Source organism: Heterodontus francisci, chromosome 38 (assembly GCF_036365525.1).
Source record: "Heterodontus francisci isolate sHetFra1 chromosome 38, sHetFra1.hap1, whole genome shotgun sequence".
Classification (NCBI taxonomy): Eukaryota; Metazoa; Chordata; class Chondrichthyes; order Heterodontiformes; family Heterodontidae; genus Heterodontus; species Heterodontus francisci.
The window spans coordinates 16,656,693-16,671,745 of record NC_090408.1 but is presented as its reverse complement, the minus strand read 5'-3'; the positions used below and the strand labels follow the sequence as shown (position 1 = coordinate 16,671,745).

Here is a 15,053-nt window from a genome sequence, read left to right as displayed (position 1 = left end):
AGCTTAAAATAACTGTCAAAAAAACACCTTTCTAGTCAAAAAATTACATTAACATTGGAGCCTGTGATAGTGTGTCCGACCCAGAATGCCGAACCTGGAAGTGCAACTCAATCCGAACCCTATACGTCGTCTGGTCCAGTCAGGTTCAGGTCGGGTAGCAGGCCTTTATTCCATTCCCCCTTAGCACTAAAGCTTTTCATTTTATTTTGGGATGATTGAAAGAAGTACACAGGAAAGGAACACACATTAAAAGGTTTTTATTGCTTCTTGTTAATTAATGCCAACTTCATACCTCGTGACAAATATATTACAGATTTTAATGAAATGTTTCACAATACAAAATCCACATCGGTCCAAACTTTCTGTACAATGTCCTCCCAGGCAATGCTGGGACTCTTATCCTTAATTAATTTAAAACTTAAAAAAATAAGTAAACTGACTGGCTTTTTCCTTCCGTTTGATGTGACCTTTAGTCTTAAGTTAAAAATGAGGTAAAATGGATCTTTTAAACCATCTACTTCTTGCCCAGGGCTTTATCCAAGTTGTTCTTTATGGCATCCAGGAAGTCAGTAGTGTTCACAAAGTGCTCATTCAATCGGACACTGAGGAAGGGAAAGTAGAACACATCCAAATTTAGGGAGACAGGAAGAGAGATGGAAGGTAAATTTTGCATCCTTGCATAAAACAGGTCATTTTAAATCTAGAACATGCCGAGTACTATCCACACTTATTTTTCCACATTTGCTTGTGGTGAAATTTCATAGCTGATGTAAAAGAGAAAAAGGAATCCTTAGCCATCATGTAGTTACTACAGACCAACAGGCAACCAGTTACCTGATCCCCTGCTCACAGCCTCCTTCCAGCCTAGAACTCAACGTAGTTCCATTATATCCCATTCCCCATGCCTCTCCACCTGCATCAAACTGCTATACAAGTGAGGCAGCAGCTCCCACACCCTAGCCTCTCCCAGTTCAGCTTCAATACCTGTGACACCAGCCTCCTCACCTGTACGGTGAGGGACATCCTGTTCGACACCCCTAATCATCTCCCCAACGTCCTAGACTCCTACTTTGTCTCCAATCCACACAATGCTCAAATTTGTCAGTCCAATCTAGTTCGAGGCTGAAGCTCCAGACAATCCCAGGGTAAGTGCACTTCAGTCTAGCTCCCTGCCTCTTGTAATGGGGCCCTATACGCAGAGATCATTTGTGCAGCCAACAAAGTAATACCCCAAATCTGGTTCTAAGCCTCAGTGGGAAGCGGAGACAGGAACAGTTCTTTTTGGCATATGACCACAGAACAAGTTCCTTCTAAATAACCTTGCATACATCAAGTTAACTGTAAAATTTGCTTTTTAAATCTTAGTAGTACACAAGAGATGAACCAATTTTAAAATTGAAGAACAACTTACTGACTGAGGCCATGGATACAGCCAGCCAGATCCTTAGTCATGATGCCACTCTCAACAGTTTCAACACAAACTTGTTCCAGTATCTGAGCAAACCTTTTAAAATAAAAATTGTTTAGGATATTTGAGGTAGCAGTTTAACTGTCAATGTAAAATGTTACCTTGCCATGGACATTGGCAATGAAAGTGCTCCAGTGGACCACAGCATTCAGGTCCCAAAGTTAAAAGAAAGTTTAGGGTCAGTATTCCTGGTTAAAATGTGTCAAAAACCTCAATATTCACATCTACCATTCATTACACAAGTAGCCTGACCTCATCTGTTCAATTTTGAGGAGGCACAAGCAGAGGTGAAGTACCCCAACACTTATACAATAACTCTTGGAGCGACAGATAAATGTGACCATAATTCCATAAGTTCCAAGGTATTTCTGGATAAGGATAAGAGCAGTCCTCGGGTGAAGGTGCTAAACTAGGGGAAGGCTAATTATATTAGGCAGGAACTGAAGAATTTAGATTGGGGGCAGCTGTTTGAGGGTAAATCAACATCTGACATGTGGGAGTCTTTCAAACGTCAGTTGATTAGAATCCAGGACCAGCATGTTCCTGTGAGGAAGGAGGATAAGTCTGCAAGTTTCGAGAACCTTGGATAACGCGGGATATTGTGAGTCTCGTCAAAAAGAAAAAGGAAGCATTCGTAAGGGCTGGAAGGCTAGGAACAGACGAATCCCTTGAGGAATATAAAGACAGTAGGAAGGAACTTAAATCAAGGAGTTAGGAGGGCTAAAAGGGGTCATGAAAAGTCATTGGCAAACAGGATTAAGGAAAATCCCAAGGCTTTTTATACGTATATAAAGAGCAAGAGGGTAACCAGGGAAAGGGTTGGCCCACTCAAGGACAGAGATGGGAATCTGTGTGTGGAGCCAGAGGAAATGGGCGAGGTACTAAATGAGTACCTTGCATCAGTATTCACCAAGAAGGACTTGGTGGATGATGAGCCTAGGGAAGGGAGTGCAGATAGTCTCATTATCAAAAAGGAGGTGGTGTTGGGTGTCTTGCAAAGCATTAAGGTAGATAAGTCCCCAGGGCCTGATGGGATCTACACCAGAATACAGAGGGAGGCAAGGGAAGAAATTGCTGGGGCCTTGGCAGAAATCTTTGCATCCTCATTGGCTACAGGTGAGGTCCCAGAGGACTGGAGAATAGCCAATGTTGTTCCTTTGTTTAAGAAGGGTAGCAAGGATAATCCAGGAAATTATAGGCCGGTGAGCCTTACGTCAGTGGTAGAGAAATTATTAGAGGATTCTTCAGGATAGGATTGACTCCTATTTGGAAACAAATGGACTTATTAGCGAGAGGCAGCATGGTTTTGTGAAGGGGAGGTCTCACTCATTTGATTGAGTTTTTTGAGGAAGTGACAAAGATGATTGATGAAGTAAGGGCAGTGGATGTTGTCTATATGGACTTTAGTAAAGCCTTTGACAAGGTCCCGCATCGCAGACTGATACAAAAAGGTGAAGTCACATGGGATCAGAGGGGAGCTGGCAAGATGGATACAGAACTGGCACGGTCATTGAAGAAAGAGGGTAGCAGTGGAAGGGTGCTTTTCTGAATGGAGGGATGTGACTAGTGGTGTTCCACAGGGATCAGTGCTGGGACCTTTGCTGTTTGTAGTATATATAAATGATTTGGAGGAAAATGTAGCTGGTCGGATTAGTAAGTTTGCGGATGATAAAGGTTGGTGGAGTTGCGGACAGTGATGAGGATTGTCAGAGGATACAGCAGGATCGGTTGGAGACTTGGGCAGAGAAATGGCAGATGGAGTTTAATCTGGACAAATGTGAGGTAATGCATTTTGGAAGGTCCAATGCAGGTGGGAAGTATACAGTAAATGGCAGAACCATTAGGAGTATTGACAGGCAGAGAGATCTGGGCATACAGGTCCACAGGTCACTGAAAGTGGCAATGCAGGTGAATATGGTAGTCAAGGAGGCATACAGCAGGCTTGCCTTCATCGGTCGGGGCATAGAGTATAAAAATAGACAAGTCATGCTGCAGCTGTACAGAACTTTAGTTAGGCCACACTTAGAATATTGCGTGCAATTCAACCAGAAGGACGTGGAGGCTTTGGAGAGGGTACAGAAGAGGTTTACCAGGACGTTGCCTGGTCTGGTGGGCATTAGCTATGAGGAGAGGTTGGATAAACTCGGATTGTTTTCACTGGAACGACGGAGGTGGAGGGGCGACATGATAGAGGTTTACAAATTTATAAGCAGCATGGACACAGTGGATAGTCAGAAGCTTTTTCCCAGGGTGGAAGAGTCAGTTACTAGGGGGCATAGGTTTAAGGTGAAAGGGGCAAAGTTTAGAGGGGATGTGCGAGGCAAGTTCTTTACGCAGAGGGTGGCGAGTGCCTGGAACTTGTTGCCAGGGAGGTGGTGGAAGCAGGTACCATAGAGATGTTTAAGAGGTATCTTGACAAATACATGAATAGGATGGGAATAACGGGATACGGACCCTGGAAGTGCAGAAGGTTTTAGTTTAGGCAGGCATCAAGATCGGCGCAGGCTTGGAGGGCCGAATGGCCTGTTCCTGTGCTGTACCGTTCTTTGTTCTTGCTCCCCAACCCAAACGTAGCCAGGGAAGGCACAGGACAATGGTTGGGTGGGGGGTGGGGGGGAGAGGGAGGGTGAGTTTTAGATATTATAACCTATCATAACTGCATATGAAATGAATCAGCACTAATTTTTTTAAACCTCATTCTAAAGTAATTGTGAATCCTTCACTGGTCTGAGACATTAAACACAATCACATTAACCTGTTTTACCTGATGAGTTCTTTATTGCCATCCAGCTTTCCACGGTGTTCAAGGCCTCGAGTCCAAGCAAAAATACTAGCAATGGGGTTAGTGCTAGTAGGATTGCCCTGCAACATTAAGATTAAGATTAACCCACTCCTATCAACTATTGGTGCAGCACTGTTTCATTTGAAGCCCTTGAGGAGTTTTAAGACTCTAGAATTTTACATTTTGAAATCAAATCAATCAGATGCAATTCTAAATCACCAAACTTACCTTCAGGAATCATTTACCATCAATATTGCAACTACAAGAGGGTTTAAAAGAATAAGAAAATTTCCAAAAGCTGGTGGGTCAATAACCAACAGACAAAAGGTAATTGGCAAACAAAGGGGTGAGAGTTTTTTTTTAATTGATGTCTGAATTATGACCTGGAATACTATGACTGAAAGTTTATCAAATCTGCTTCCACCACCCTTTCAATCATAAATTGGATATATACTTGTAAGAAAGTTAAGCTACAGAGAAACAGGAATTGAGCCAATTGGATAGTTTTCAGCTAGCACAGGCATAATAGGCAGAATGGCCATCTATTGTGCTGCAAGGTTCTCTACTAAATTTCCACAACAACAAATGTATACTACAGAAAGGAGAGGAAGCTATGCAGTGTTCATATGAAGAACTGCAACAAAGACTTCTGTTTAAAGGCTGTTTGCTGACAATGCAGCCACTAGTATTGGTGGCACAGTCCTAGCACATACACAAATGCAGTCTCTTCCACTGAAGAATCACTGCTGGGGGGAGGGTGGGGAAGAAAGGAGAAAAAGTGGGTGGAGTGAGGAAACAGCCCAGGGGAGTGAGGGAGCAACCAGCAAAGGTGGGGGAAGAAAGTAGAACATGAGAAACAAATGGCTGGGGGGGGGGGGGGTGGGGGGGTGGTGGTGTTGGGAAGAGAAAGGAAGTGAGTGAGAGAAGGCAGCAGCATGGCAGAGATTGAGCAGGATGAAGCAGCAATGGTGAGAGGAAGCGGGGTACTGTTCGGGTGAACGGAGACGGATATGAAAGGGTGGCGATGTCACATGCACTCTCATACTGGCAGGCTGGTTTGAAGACGTCTGTGATTGCTCTGCATTGTCAGGAGTCACTGATGTTTAAAGTACATTTACAATGGGCTCCCATTGGTCTGTGTGAGCAATAAGAGGGAGAGTGGATTTAAATCAGAATCTAAGACTGACTAGTATGGATTAAATTAGTAAGGGACAGCAATGCCTACAAACAGTTAAGTCAGGCCCAAGATTTTAAAATCAACTCAGTGAAAAGAAACATTCTCAATACTCATTTATGGAATAGTAATTCTTTGAGAATGTACTATTAAAATGTGTATATTCACAATCAGCAGAGCAGCCATGTCAACACCAGGATTGCATTTACAGCACTAGCCAGACTTGTGTTTACTCCTTAGGAGGTTTATTCTGTCGTGGCCTAATGGAGTTCAATTTGTCATCAAATGAACACAGCACTAAACAGCCTACAAATAGGCAATTTCCTGTTAATAAATGAATTAGAAACAGGCTACTGAGCCCATTGAGTCTGCAATGGTACTTCCACCACACAAACACCTCGTCCAATCCCCTTCATTATCCATTCCTTTTATTCCCCTCTCACCATCACATTTTCCTTTAAAAGAATTTATGGACTAGGCTTCAATATTGGCTTGTGGCAGAGATTCTAGCCACTTTAATTCTGTGACTAGCTGAAAAAAAGTTTCCTCATTAGTCATCTAACAGTTCACTCATTTTTATTAAACAACCAGCAGACAGTCCAGCAATCAACTCCCCCTCTGTTGAGTCAGATTTCTCTCCACCTCTAACCATACATTTTCTCATCTCAGAGTTATGAAGATTGCATCTGAAGTGTATTTGAAATCACAAGCTCTGCTGGCATGGTGGTGAAAGTGTGGCATTATGGGGCAGAAAATGTTTGCTGAAGGTTAAGAAAAAGTAAATGTACTGGTCTCTGCTCCACTTTAGACAAAAATGGCAGTCAAAGCAAGGCTTCTCTTTCCTCCCTCCCCCCCCGCAACCAATTCCCAATAAAAAAAAAATGCAGTGGTACTTTCCATTAGCCAGATTGCTCAAATTTTGTGAAATTTGGGAAACTGGATGTGGGCTTCCAATTACATAAGGATGATGTACATACAACAGTTATGTACTGGAAGAGGAATTGAGAGACAGATTTACTCCCATCTCAAAGACTGTTGCCTTTGGGTAAAGATAAAGACCCAACATAAATTTTTAGTCAGCTGTAAATCAATCTTACTCTTACCTTCTGGTGTTCTCTGTAGTGGCGTGTGACTGTGCCATGGGCTGCCTCTGCTTCAATCGTCTTTCCATCAGGACAAACCAAAACAGAAGTCATCAAGCCAAGAGAGCCAAATCCTAGGGGGAAGAAAAAGGATCTGCATATATAAAAAAATGGGACCCGCATATTTTGCTCAGAATCCAGTTTGAAGGTGGAACTTCCAACATGTTTAAGAACATATGAAAAAGGAGTAGATGACCATGCAGCCCCTCAAGCCTGCTCCATCATTTAGTACAATAGCTGATCTTGTGCCTCATCCCTCTATTCAAAAACACACAAAATCTGCATTTCAGCCATAAATAAAATCCACAGCCTCGGAGGGAAAGAACTCCAAAAGGTTCACAACAGAGTAGAGAAATTTCTCATCTCAGAACTAAATGAATGATCGACCCCCTATCCTGAGGCTGTGCCTCCAGGTTGTAGATTCTCCAGCCAGAGGAAACAATCTCTGTCTACCCCATCAGACACCTTCAAAGTTTTGCATGTTTCAAAGAGATCACCTCTCAATCTTCTAAACTCATGTATAGACCCAATTTACTAAGCCTCATCCCAGGAGCCAATCTAGTGAACCCAAAGGCGGTTAAATCCTTCCTTAGACACAAAAACTGCACACAGTACTCCAAAGTCTAATACAATTGTATCAAGACTTCCTTGTTGTTGTATTCAAGTCCCCTTGCAATGAAGGGAAACTTTTTAAAAATTCTTCATGGGACATGGGCATCGCTGGCTAGGCCAGCATTTATTGCCCATCCCCAATTGCCCGAGAAGGTGGTGGTGAGCTGCCTTCTTGAACCACTGTAGTCCTTGGGGTGTAGGTACACCCAGTGCTGTTAGGAATGGATTTTGACTCAGCGAAAGTGAAGAAACGGCAATATAGTTCCAAGTCAGGATGATGTGTGGCTTGGAAGGGAACTTGCAGGTGGTGGTGTTGCCATGCATCTGTTGCCCTTGTCCTTCTAGGTGGTAGAGGTCATGGGTTTGGAAGGTGCTGTCTAAGGAGCCTTGGTGAGTTGCTGCACTGCATCTTGTAGATGGTACACAGTGCTGCCTATCTGTGGTGGAGGGAGCAAATGTGGTGCCAATCAAGCGGGCTGCTTTTTCCTGGATGGTGTCGAGCTCCAGTGTTGTTGGAGCGGCATTCATCCAGGCAAGCAGACAGTATTCCATCACACTCCTGATTTGTGCCTTGTGGATGGACAGGCTTGCAATTTGCCTTCCTCATTGCTTGTTGTACCTGCATGCTAGCTTTATGATTTATGATTCTTTTAAAGAGGTACCCAAGGTACTGTAACCTGCAGGGCTAAGGACCAGGTGCTGGAAGGCGGGATTACTTTGGGTGGATAGTTTATTCAGCTGGCACAGACAAGCTGTACTTTTTCTATGGTTCCATGTACAAGGAGATCCAGCTCTGAATATTTAAAAAAAGTTTCACACCTTCTAAAAATATTCTGCTTTTCTATTCTTACTAGAAGTGAATAACCTCACACTTCCCCCACATTATTCTTCATCTATCACCTTGTTGCCCACTCACTGAACCAGTCTATAAATTTTGCAGGTTCTGTGGCCTCCTCACAGCTTACATTCCCACTCACTTTGTCGTCAGCAAAATGGCATACATGACTAAGAAGAGACCATAAGTAATTATAGATTGTAAATAGCAGAGGGCGCAGAACTGATCCTTGCAGGACTTCACTAGTTACACTGTACCAACTTGAAAATGCCCCATTTATCCCTACCCTTTGCTTTCTGTTCATTAACCAATCCACTGGCCTGCAGTTCCCAGTTTTCTTGAATAGTGTTAATTTGCTAACTTCCAATCTGCTAGGCTGTTCCAAGATCTAGGGAATTTTAGAAAATCAACCTGGGCATCTACTATCTCTGCAACTAGAGCCCCAGGGTGTAAGTCATCAGGTCTTGGGGATTTGTCTGCCTTTAGTATGCTAAGTTCCTCCAATACATTTTCTCTGCTGATATTTACCTTAAGTTTCTCACCCTTAATTAGCTCCTAGGTTACCTTCTATTTGTTAAGTAATTGGTGTCTTCTGAAGACAATCACAAAATATTAGTTCAGCTCTACCATTTCCTCATTACTCACAACTTCCCCGGACTGCCTCCAATGCAGGAATGTTTACTTTAAGCTACTCTCCTTTTTATATACTTCCCACTGCACCCCCCACCCCCACCAAAACAACTTTCTATTCACCCTTTGGTTTCTAAACTCTCCCAATCCTCAGGCTGACTATTATTTGAAACATTATGAACCTCTTAATCAAATACTATTCTTAGCTTCCCTAGTAAGCCACAGATGGATCTTTTTTGAATTTCTTTAATGGAATGCATTTTTGAACTTTGAATCATTTCTTTAAACGTTTCCCACTGTTTATTTACTGCCAAACCTTTTAGTCTATTTGTCCAACCAACCTTAGACAGCCCTCCCCTCGAACCCATGTAACTAGCTTTAAGTTTAAGATCTTGTTTTGGTCTCATACATCTATCCAATTAAAATGGAATTCAAATTCATGATGATTACTTTTTCCTCATATCTTTTACTGAGAGGTTACCAATTAGCCCTACCTCATTACACAATAATAGATCTAAAATTGCTTTGTTTCTAGTTGATTCCACAATGCATCAGCACCACAGCTGGCACTGTTGTTCAGCAGGGAGGGACAAAGCACAGAAGAGCAATAGTTATAGGGGGCTCTATAGTCAGGTGCACAGATAGGCACTTCTGTGGATGTGAAAGAGACTCCAGGAAGGTATGTTGCCTCCCTGGTGCCAGGGTCAAGGATGTCTCTGAACGGACAGAGGGCATTCTGAAGGGGGGGGGAGGGGGCAGGGGGGGTGAACAGCCAGAGGTTGTGGTACACATTGGTACTAATGACATAGGCAGGAAGAGTGATGAGGTCCTGCAGGGAGAGTTTAGGGAATTAGGTAGTAAGTTAAAAAACAGGACCTCTAGGGTTGTAATCTCTGGATTACTCCCTGTGCCACATGCCAGTGAGGCTAGAAATAGGAAGATAGTGCAGCTAAACACATGGCTGAGCAGCTGGTGTAGAAGGGAGGGTTTCAGATATCTGGACCATTGGGCTCTCTTCAGGGACAGATGGGACCTGTACAAGAAGGACGGGTTGCATCTAAACTGGAAGGGCACAAATATCCTGGCTGCAAGGTTTGCTAGCGTCACTCGGGAGGGTTTAAACTAGTGTGGCAGGGGGGGGGTGGGAACCAGAGCAGTAGGACAGCTAGTGAAGTAAATGAGGAGGACATAGTAAATAAGGCCAGTAGGACTAAGAGGAAGAGCAGGCAGGGAGATGTTGCTGAGCACAGCAGGACTGGTGGTCTGAAGTGCATTTGTTTCAATGTGAGAAGTATAACAGGTAAGGCAGATGAACTTAGAGCTTGGATTAGTACTTGGAAATATGATGTTGTTGCTATTACAGAGACTTGGTTGAAGGAAGGGCAGGATTGGCAGCTAAATATTCCAGGCTTTAGAAGCTTCAGGCGGGATAGAGGGGGATATTAAACGGGTGGGGGAGTTGCATTACTGGTTAAGGAGAATATCACAGCTGTACTGCGGGAGGACACCTCAGAGGGGTCATGCAGCGAGGCAATATGCGTGGAGCTCAGGAATAGGAAGGGTGCAGTCACGAATTTGGGGGTTTACTACAGGCCTCCCAACAGCCAGCAGGAGGTAGAGGAGCAGATATGTAGACAGATTTTGGAAAGATGTAAAAGGTAACAGGGTTGTAGTGGTGGGTGATTTTAACTTCCCCAATATTGACTGGGACTCACTTAGAGCTAGGGGCTTGGATGGGGCAGAATTTGTTAGGAGCATCCAGGAGGGCTTCTTGAAACAGTATGTAGATAGTCCAACTAGGGATGGGGCCATTCTGGACCTGGTATTGGGGAATGAGCCCGGCCAGGTGGTTGAAGTTTCAGTGGGGGAGCATTTCGGGAGCAGTGACCATAATTCCATAAGTTTTAAGGTACTTCTGGATAAGGATAAGAGTAGTCCTCGGGTGAAGGTGCTAAATTGGGGGAAGGCTAATTATAACAATATTAGGCAGGAACTGAAGACTTTAGATTGGGGGCAGCTGTTTGAGGGTAAATCAACATCTGACATGTGGGAGTCTTTCAAATGTCAGCTGATTAGAATCCAGGACCAGCATGTTCCGGTGAGGAAGACAGACAAGTTTGGCAAGTTTCGGGAAGCTTGGATAACACTGGATATTGTGAGCCTAGTCAAAAAGAAAAAGGAAGCATTTGTACGGGCTGGAAGGCTAGGAACAGATGAAGCACTTGAGGAATATAAAGACAGTAGGAAGGAACTTAAAGCAAGGAGTTAGGAGGGCTAAAAGGGGTCATGAAAAGTCATTGGCAAACAGGATTAAAGAAAATCCCAAGGCTTTTTATACATATATAAAGAGCAAGAGGGTAACCAGGGAAAGGGTTGGCCCACTCAAGGACAGAGCTGGGAATCCATGCGTAGAGCCAGAGGAAATGGGTGAGGTGCTAAATGAGTACTTTGCATCAGTATTCACCAAGGAGGACTTGGTGGATGATGAGCCTAGGGAAGGGAGTGCAGATAGTCTCATTATCAAAAAGGAGGTGGTGTTGGGTGTCTTGCAAAGCATTAAGGTAGATAAGTCCCCAGGGCCTGATGGGATCTACCCTAGAATACTGAGGGAGGCAAGGGAAGAAATTGCTGGGGCCTTGACAGAAATCTTTGCTTCCTCATTGGCTACAGGTGAGGTCCCAAAGGACTGGAGAATAGCCAATGTTGTTCCTTTGTTTAAGAAGGGTGGTAAGGATAATCCAGGAAATTATAGGCCGGTGAGCCTTACGTCAGTGGCAGGGAAACTATTAGAGAGGATTCACACCCATTTGGAAACAAACGAACTTATTAGCGAGAGACAGCATGGTTTTGTGAAGGGGAGGTCGTGTCTTACTAATTTGATTGAGTTTTTTGAGGAAGTGACGAAGATGATTGATGAGGGAAGGGCGGTGGGTGTTGTCTATGTGGACTTTAGTAAAGCCTTTGACAAGGTCCCGCATCGCAGACTGGTGCAAAGGGTGAAGTCACACAGGATCAGAGGTGAGCTGGCAAGATGGATACAGAACTGGCTCAGTCACAGAAGACAGAAGGTAACAGTGGATGGGTGTATTTCTGAATGGAGGGATGTGACTAGTGGTGTTCCGCAGGGATCAGTGCTGGGACCTTTGCTGTTTGTAGTATATATATAAATGATTTGGAGGAAAATTTAGCTGGTCTGATTAGCAAGTTTGCGGACGACACAAAGGTTGGTGGAGTTGCGGATAATGATGAGGATTGTCAGAGGATACAGCAGGATCTGGATCGGTTGGAGACTTGGGCGGAGAAATGGCAGATGGAGTTTAATCCGGACACATGTGAGGTAATGCATTTTGGAAGATCTAATACAGGTGGGAAGTATACAGTAAATGGCAGAACCCTTAGGAGTATTGACAGGCAGAGAGATCTGGGCGTACAGGTCCACAGGTCACTGAAAGTGGCGACACAAGTGGATAAGGTAGTCAAGAAGGCATACGGCATGCTTGCCTTCATTGGTCGGGGCATAGAGTATAAAAATTGGCAAGTCATGCTGCAGCTGTACAGAACCTTAGTTACAATATTGCGTGCAAAAAGTTATGAGCGGCATGGACAGAGTGGATAGTCAGAAGCTTTTTCCCAGGGTGGAAGAGTCAGTTACTAGGGAACATAGGTTTAAGGTGTGAGGGGCAAAGTTTAGAGGGGATGTGCGAGGCGTTTTTTTTTTTTTATACACAGAGGGTGGTGAGTGCCTGGAACTTGCTGCCAGGGGAGGTGGTGGAAGCAGATACGATAGTGACATTTAAGACACATCTTGACAAATATATGAATAGGAAGGGAATAGAGGGATATGGGCCCCGGAAGTGCAGAAGGTGTTAGTTTCGGCAGGCATCAAGATCGGCACAGGCTTGGAGGGCTGAATGGCCTGTTCCTGTGCTGTACTGTTCTTTGTATTCTAGGAAACTGATGCAAATGCATTTCACAAACTCATCTTCCAGGCTAATTTTGCCCATTTCATTTGTCCAGTCTATATAAAAAGTTTTCCCCCCTGCCACTACCTCCTTCCACCAATAAAAATTGGAAGTTCTTCTATGTATCTTGTACACCATTCAGGTGGTGATGACTGGTATGGAGAGTGATCAGTTCAAACTAAAATTTAATAGGTCACAAATTTAATCTTCAGGATTCCACTTTATGATCTTGCCCAATGAAAACATTGCATCATTTAAGTTTGTTTTCAAAAACTCATTACAGCTTCAGATCACAAGAGTTCCTCTTTCAGGAATTTTTAAAAGTCCATCCCACATAAGAGATTCAGTTCCCTCTGAACAGATCTCTGAAAGTGTAACAAATGGTTAGAGTGGCTCACATCATGCCTGAAGCCACTTGAGCAGGCTGAATAATTTTTTTTTTTTAAATAAAGATAGCAAATTCAAGTACCTGTCTTTAAAAAAAGTGCACAATGTATGATGTAGTATAACATGCAGCCAGCACTGTGGTACTACACACTAAGGAAATTAAGTTGCATCTATAACATTAGAAAAGGAAGCAGCCAAGCAAGCCTACCTATTCAATTAGGATTCTACTTGGGGGAAAAGAAAAAATATTTGTGGTTTGATCCTCCTTTGCCATTTACAGCTGAACCACAGCACAACCCCTTATGTTCTCAGCAGCCACTAAGTGATGTAGGCTTTGTTTGCACAGGGTCAATGTTAAAAATCCTCTGGGTTTACAGCATGAATCTGGTCTCCTACTTATTGTCAGAGTCAAGAGTATTGTCAGAGCAAGTCTAACCCCTAAGCCAAGAAGAATACATCCAATCCTTAAGAGGGTGGGGGCTGAAGAAAGCATTACTTATTTTGTCATGAATGTAGACATGCAATGCTTGGAATAGCAACTTACGATTGCACTTGAATACTGAAAACATTTACACCACAATCAGGATACATTAAATAATTTAGCTACTTTGGGCCCACATTCACCCATTAAGATTTTGTTTAGTAATTCTTGCATTTTGTATGCATGTGCAAGAAAAGTTAACAGCTTAACCACAAACCAAAAGTTAATGTAAAATTTCAGTTACAGCATTGTAGATTTACAAGAGATAACATCCAAAAGTCAGCGACATTGGTACTGAAAACAAGGAAGGAGATTCAGAAATGCAGCTGGCTAGCCTCACTATAGCAATGTCAGACTCTATTACAGTGTCTAAATAAATTAGGGTCTATCCAGAAATGCCATTTTCACAAGTTTCTTTGAAATGGGGATGAGGTGAAGGGAGAGAAAGCTGGTGAAAAGGGAAGAGATTTTGGTTTGTGTACATATTTTGTAATGCAAACCAATTATTCAACAACTTAAGTCCTATGCATGGGATAATCCTAAGTGTACATGGAATTGTATGTCAAATGTCACTCACTAGTGCCAGCTGTCAAAGATAGCATGATGCAATCAGGATTGGTACTGTTAACACAAATGACTGCAACTGGCAGTTGTAAATATGTATGCATGTAATGCACCCATAGAATTATAAAAGCAAAACTATTCTTGCTAAATGCTAATTTTGGAAAGGCCCTTAACTGCTGTGATGGATGTTCAACTACAAGCTCCTGAGCAGCAAAACAAAAAAAGTTACTCACCCTCATTCCGTCTCCCGGTTTAAATCAAAAGCAAAAATTAATTTATTTTTTGAATAATGACAATTCACTTATTTAACAATTATAACTAATTACTATTGCTATGAAACAGCAAATGACAAAAACACTTCCAAATGTTATCCTATTTCAATTTTTCTTCCATTGAGGTAACATATGCTCTAGCTAGTATAGTCAAGGCTGTGGGAACTTAAGTATCAATACTTCTAAGAAGGGCAAAAAGCTCAACAAATCTAGGATGTCTCACTAGGAGTCCAAAGGCTGGCTCTCCTCTTATTGATGTTTAAGTAACAGGCAATCACCTTGAGCTAGAATATCAGATTGGACATCACCATCGTAGTTCTTGCAGGCCCAAACAAATCCACCTGAGGACTTCAGTACTTGAGCAACCATGTCATCGATGAGACGATGCTCATACCATATACCAGCCTTCTCAAATTCCCCTTTGTACTTCCTGTAAAAAAAAAGGTAGGAAAGACACAAAGTCACTAAAAACAAAGTAAAATTGTAGATCAGTGCAACAAGACAACCAGTACAGTTGCATCAATACTTAATGGTTACAGTATGAATAGCTACAAGTACAAAAAATAGATTTTACTCCAAATTTTTGGGGAACAGGTTGTTGAAACTGTTGGCACATTTATTCTTTGCTCCTATTCTGTCCTTCAGGCATAACCCCAAGTCCATGCATCATCCACTCCACAGCCAAATCAGTGACAAATTATTTAACAATATTTGGACATTGCTTCCATTTTGTTTCTCCCTGAA

General features: G+C 42.8%; 1 protein-coding gene across 1 annotated transcript in view; it reads right to left on the bottom strand.

Moving 5' to 3' along the window:
* Positions 1 to 242: 242 nt before the first annotated feature.
* Positions 243 to 15,053, bottom strand: part of idh2 (isocitrate dehydrogenase (NADP(+)) 2) — a 37,786-nt gene continuing 22,975 nt past the window's right edge. The window contains exons 7-11 of the mRNA XM_068017737.1: positions 14,588 to 14,739; positions 6,528 to 6,640; positions 4,233 to 4,330; positions 1,412 to 1,504; positions 243 to 602 (exon numbers count right to left, since the gene is read on the bottom strand). Coding sequence (XP_067873838.1) covers positions 515 to 602; positions 1,412 to 1,504; positions 4,233 to 4,330; positions 6,528 to 6,640; positions 14,588 to 14,739 — 544 coding nt within the window. The 3' untranslated portion in view covers positions 243 to 514. The remainder of the gene's footprint in view (positions 603 to 1,411; positions 1,505 to 4,232; positions 4,331 to 6,527; positions 6,641 to 14,587; positions 14,740 to 15,053) is intronic.